This window comes from Diaphorina citri, unplaced genomic scaffold (genome assembly GCF_000475195.1).
Source record: "Diaphorina citri unplaced genomic scaffold, Diaci psyllid genome assembly version 1.1 scaffold2679, whole genome shotgun sequence".
Classification (NCBI taxonomy): domain Eukaryota; kingdom Metazoa; phylum Arthropoda; class Insecta; order Hemiptera; family Psyllidae; genus Diaphorina; species Diaphorina citri.
In genome coordinates, this window is record NW_007380096.1 from 1 (window position 1) to 2,759 (window position 2,759).

A 2,759-nucleotide genomic window follows, 5' to 3' on the forward strand; every position below is an offset into this window, starting at 1 on the left:
AAAAAAACCTCAAAGAACATTCAGTAGGTAATAACTGTTGGCTTAACACCCCTACCACACAACCATCTGTAATACATTACCTTTTGACAATGGGATCACAAGCACCAGTTGTAATTTCTAATGATTTGAAGCATTTAGCAGGTTTCAGTGCTTTCTTTTTCCTTTCAGCAGAAGATAGCATAACACTTGGTTTATGGTCTGTGTCTGGTTTGACATCAATGGTGAATAAGGCTTCATTGGGTCTTTCTGAAAATGCTTTCCTGAAATGACAAAAAGAAAGTTTGTGATTTGGTTTAAAAGCTGGCATACAATATCTCCAAAGCCAAGTGTCCTCTAGTAATTATGTTACACTAGTTGGCATGCAAAAGAGGCAATATTAGTGTGTTCACAAACAGAAAGTCTCAGGAAATTTTTTAATACCTAGATTTATTTTTAAAGTGGTGTGACTTTGAATGTCATATTCCCAGTCACAGGAAAGTCTTTTACGACATAGCTTGCACAAAGTTTATTACTAGAAACAAGTTGCTCGTCTGAATTTGAACCAAATGTGCACCTCCTTCCCTAAATTAGAACAAATAATAGCTAGTAAAAATCCTTCTTACCCCAGTCTTTCTTCAAGTCTCTTGTTGTCAAGGAACTGGTCTACATCTGTTGTATCACAGTTTTTCCTCCATGATTTCTTCAATTTCTTCGATACTCGCTTTCTGGCCGTCATGTTGAATAGAACTAGAAGGTATTATCACTAAGATTAATAATAATGACAGAGAAAAAGGTAAAATTTAAAGAAAAATCAGTTCAAATTTCCATGAAAAATGTCCAATGTTTTGGACACGTTTTGAAAAGAACTTGAAAATTCAAAATTTCGCGCGTTGAATGTGTTGTGAACCCTACCAGCGTTGTCAAAATTCCTTGCAATAGGAATACCGTACAGAGATTTTGAAATACCGCACGCATTGAACGAATAACCGTACAAATACTGTAAAAGTAGGTACGTCTAGCTGAATTCCTTTTTATTCTTAACTAAATTCCCTTTTGAGGGATGAGCTATTCAAATTCACCCAACTTTATTTTTTACTTTCTATTACCTACTAAATTAATGAGGAAATATTGCAAACGGTTTATGGGTCCAAACTTGTTTTTCAAGGGTGTGGTGTGGGGTTTGTTTTATTTCGCACTTTGCACCTCTCGCTTAAAAAAAAAAAAAAAAAAAAAAAAAAAACCCTACCCCATACAGTCCGATGGACTAAGTTTTATACTTAGTAAAGTCGAGTAGATACTAAAGTACTTTATAGACCCAAAGATACCTCTGAAGTACATTTTTCTAGCTTTGGCTTGAACTTTAATCAATCATGGCAATAAGAGTGAACAGGACGACTTGGACAGCTACTCTGACTACTCGCTACCTTTACAGTAACATAACACTAGGCCTTCGCGTTCTTAATGGCATTTAACCCCCTACACGTTACGTTCTTAGTTTTATCCATTTATGCCTAGCATGTAATACCATCCATTCAATTATTAAGGTTAATCCATGGATGGATGGATGATTGGTAGAAACCAAATAAAGCATCCATACTATTACGATCACGGATTTTATGCAGACCATCAAATCCATGGATGTAGTAGATAAATAATAACTCATCTATAAAATAAAAATCATGTATTCATCAATCCATCCATGGACTCTATCTATGGATAACCTGAGCGCACCTAATAAGGTTCGTGCGTAGGATAACACTAACAGTGTTCAGTGTTTGTTTTTGGTAGTAGTTAAAAGAACCAAAACCTAAATAAATTAAAAAGGATTTACAGTTTAAATTTATAGATAATAGAGGTTCAAGGAGGAGAAACTCGTTTAATGGATGAACACGCAAGTTAAAGTACGCGTTAAGGATGGGAATAAGATGTCTCTATAATAAGTTTAGGTGAATGAATTTAGTAAAACAATGCTTCCTTTGAACAGGTCTCTTTAGTGTCTTTTATGGCCCTGTAGATTTTAAAACTTTTTTATTATGCATCCATGGATGGATCCATTCCATAGATACATGTTACACTGTATGAATGGATGGGATGGCTCACTTTGACAGAAGCTAAAAAAAAAAGTTATCAAACTATCTCCCGTGAGATCAACAGGTCACGTGTGTCAGTAGTTTGGTTTCCGGCACCAATACTTGTCCCGACTCTATCGGTAAGACTCTACAAGAACCGTCACCTTTGTACTTACCACCATTGGATGGTGTCGTCGTAGGTACTCGGCACTTTCCAACCGCCCTTTAAGCTTTATAAACTAAAAAAAAAGGCGTTGCGCATGTTAGACTAAGTAAAAATGAAAAATAGAGATCAAACGTGCAAATAATAATATGAAAGTAAATTTATCTAAATTTTGTTCGCTTAAGTTTCGTTGTTTTATTTATATTTTATTTAAATTTTTTAACGGCGGCCCATGTCCTCCCCAATCCTTTTTTACGGTTGTTAGGGTTGCGATGGAACCAATTCAATGGTGGGGTTACGTTTTGGACATCTTTGGTATTATCTAGGATAGAGTTGGAGTAGGCTCGAGTAGAGTCGGGACAGTATTTGTGTCGGTTTTACCTGCGCCGTGTGTTCCCTAGTTCTTCCTCTGGCGGAATTGTATTATCTCCCGTGAGACATTGTTTTAGCAGAATAGCAGGGCCTTTGCTTCTCTCTCCTGTAGTCCTATCCTTCTCCGGTGAGGCTCGAGGCGAGGCTCACTCCTTTTTTTTGAAGCATGCTCATCG

At 36.6% G+C, this 2,759-nt stretch overlaps 1 protein-coding gene across 1 annotated transcript; it reads right to left on the minus strand.

Annotated features, from left to right (window-relative positions):
- Nucleotides 1–73: 73 nt before the first annotated feature.
- LOC103519342 (ribosome biogenesis protein NOP53) lies at nucleotides 74–851 on the minus strand. The gene is made up of 2 exons (XM_008484430.3): nucleotides 603–851; nucleotides 74–260 (listed from the first exon to the last, which is right to left on the minus strand). Exons 1-2 carry the CDS (start codon nucleotides 713–715, stop codon nucleotides 77–79), a joined length of 297 nt encoding a protein of 98 aa, XP_008482652.2. The 5' UTR covers nucleotides 716–851; the 3' UTR covers nucleotides 74–76.
- Nucleotides 852–2,759: the final 1,908 nt, after the last annotated feature.